This window comes from Petaurus breviceps, unplaced genomic scaffold (genome assembly GCF_028583685.1).
Source record: "Petaurus breviceps papuanus isolate PSGF00001 unplaced genomic scaffold, PetGlider_PUasm1.0 90778, whole genome shotgun sequence".
Classification (NCBI taxonomy): Eukaryota; Metazoa; Chordata; class Mammalia; order Diprotodontia; family Petauridae; genus Petaurus; species Petaurus breviceps.
The window spans coordinates 1-2,212 of record NW_027187343.1 but is presented as its reverse complement, the minus strand read 5'-3'; the positions used below and the strand labels follow the sequence as shown (position 1 = coordinate 2,212).

At 46.7% G+C, this 2,212-nt stretch overlaps 1 protein-coding gene across 5 annotated transcripts in view; it reads left to right on the top strand.

Moving 5' to 3' along the window:
- The window catches only part of TMEM63A (transmembrane protein 63A), a 41,682-nt gene extending 39,811 nt beyond the window's left edge, over positions 1-1,871 (top strand). For 4 of the 5 annotated variants that reach the window (XM_069069092.1, XM_069069091.1, XM_069069090.1 and 1 more), the window contains 2 exons: positions 603-708; positions 1,062-1,869. In XM_069069092.1, the coding sequence (XP_068925193.1) occupies positions 603-708; positions 1,062-1,237 (282 nt within the window). In that variant the 3' untranslated portion in view covers positions 1,238-1,869. Of the gene's footprint in view, positions 1-602; positions 709-1,061 lie in introns of all 5 variants that reach the window. The other variant, XM_069069093.1, reaches the window with a different exon arrangement.
- Positions 1,872-2,212: the final 341 nt, after the last annotated feature.

Genomic DNA, 2,212 nt, shown 5'->3' with positions numbered 1-2,212 from the left:
GAAGAAAGAGGAAGGAAGAGAGAGAAAGAGGAAGGAAGAAAGAAAGAAATTAAGAAATTAGGAAGCAAGAGGAAGGAGAAGCGTCAGTAATGACTTTATTACTATACCTCTATAGAGCTATCAGAATAAAGTCATGTTTGGATATCTGTGTATGCGTTATTGTGTTTTCTTCATATGTAGGAGAGCATGTTCAGGAAAGACTTCGTGGCAAGAGGAGAAACTGACTTTAAAAGATTGGAGAGGGGTATATTTGGAGGAGAGAAAGTTCTAGGAACTTTTGTTCATAAAATCATAGTTCTAGAACTGAAAGGGCCCTCAGAGATAATCCAGTCCAACCTACTAGTTTTACAGAAGAGGAAACTGAGGCCCAGGTTGATTAAGTGACTTACCCCAAGGTCACTCAGCTAGCTAGCATCAAAGACAGGATGTTTGTCTCCTAATTCTAAAATCCCTCATTAGACATTTTCCCCTTTTTTTTTTTTTTGACTACTCCTTGGTGTAAGATATGTAGTTGGGTTTTGAGGTAAAGCAGCCTATAAGTTCACCTTCCCCAGTCCCCACCCTTTTCTTCTCTAAAACATTCCTTTTCTTCTGACCTCCAGCATCAGGCATTTGAGTATGAGTTTGGAGCCATGTACGCATGGATGCTCTGTGTTTTCACTGTCATCATGGCCTACAGTATTACCTGCCCCATAATTGTCCCTTTTGGTGAGTGCCTCCCCTCCCCCCACCCCATCAGTATTTGAAATGCTATATACCAAAGAGAATTCTCAATTATGAGTTTGAAAAGGAGGGTACATCCCAGAGAGTGTATAGCAGCTCCCTTTCCCCAGTAACCATCAGAAATCATAGTCACTATTGCTGGAGCTGAAGTGGGTGTGGGTTAGGTAGTTCATCCCTGTCCCTGACTGCCCCACCCTCCGGTGATTGAGTGTGGTAGACAGAAAGGGGCACCAGGGCATTTGGGATGGGACAGAGTGACCCTGTGGCCACAGACCTGACCCCTCCTGCTTCTGCATCATGGTGTTCTGGTCCTTGGGCTCCCTGCCCCCTTCCCGCAGGTCTTATCTACATCCTTCTTAAGCACATGGTAGATCGACACAACCTCTACTTTGCCTATCTCCCTACCAAACTGGAAAAGAAGATTCATTTTGCTGCTGTGAACCAGGCCCTGGCTGCACCCATCCTCTGCCTCTTCTGGCTGTACTTTTTCTCCTTCCTGAGGTTAGGTGAGTAGCCCTTCCAGACTGTGCTCTGAGCATGCCTGTGCAGGAGGGATGTTGATGTTGCTTGCACCTGGTACCCATACTGGTCCATCCCAGCTGAAGTCAGCCCAGCCACTGCGAGGTTGTGGAATCGTGGCTGGGTGGAGCAGGAGGAAGACCCTCAAAGACAAAGCAAGACAAATCAGGAGTTAGAGGACCCGGGATCAGTCCTAGTGCTGTTGCTTGGTGTCTCAGTGATGTTGGGTCACTTCCTCATCTGTAAAATGGAAGGAATTTAACTAAGGTCCCTTCCAGCTCTGATTCTGTGACAGGAGGGAGGCAAATAGATTCCAGGCTTATCCTAAACCCCCCTTCGGGAAGCTTACAGTCTTAGTATCTAGGATTTGGAAACTGTGGTGTCTCTGGGAACTAGCCAAGCAGATCTCTGGCTGGGTTTAAGGCATCTGGTGGATCGTTCGGTCAGAAAACAATGAGATCTTCAGCAGAGTCAACTTCAAAGCCATTCGGTACATAGAAGCAATCCGTAGTGTGAGGGGCCCAACTTGTTGGCCTATGCCTCCACTGGACAAAGGGGTGTGTGCATGTGTGTATATACTACTAAATACTAAGAAGATATATGTTTGTATGTATATGCACATACACATGTACATATAAATGTCTATGTATGCATATACACACATATGAACCCTTTTCAGTTATATGAATTGATAAGGGGTTAGAGCCTACTAAGGAGTAGAAAGAGTTGGCAGATTTGCTTCTTTGGGGCAGAGCCTGTATCAGGAAAAGCTTTACTTAGGTTTCTTCTCAAGGTGAGGGGAACAGCCCAGGAGCCAGAGGGCCTCAGAGCTCAGTCCTCTCCTTTGGCTTTGTTGGGAACGCCCTGCCATTTGGAGAAGGGCTTCTTTCTTGAGGTCGGAGCATGTGGGGTCTCCTCCCTCCTGCCCCTCTTGGGTCAGGCCCATCCTCCAGGGCTGGGGTTTGTTTTC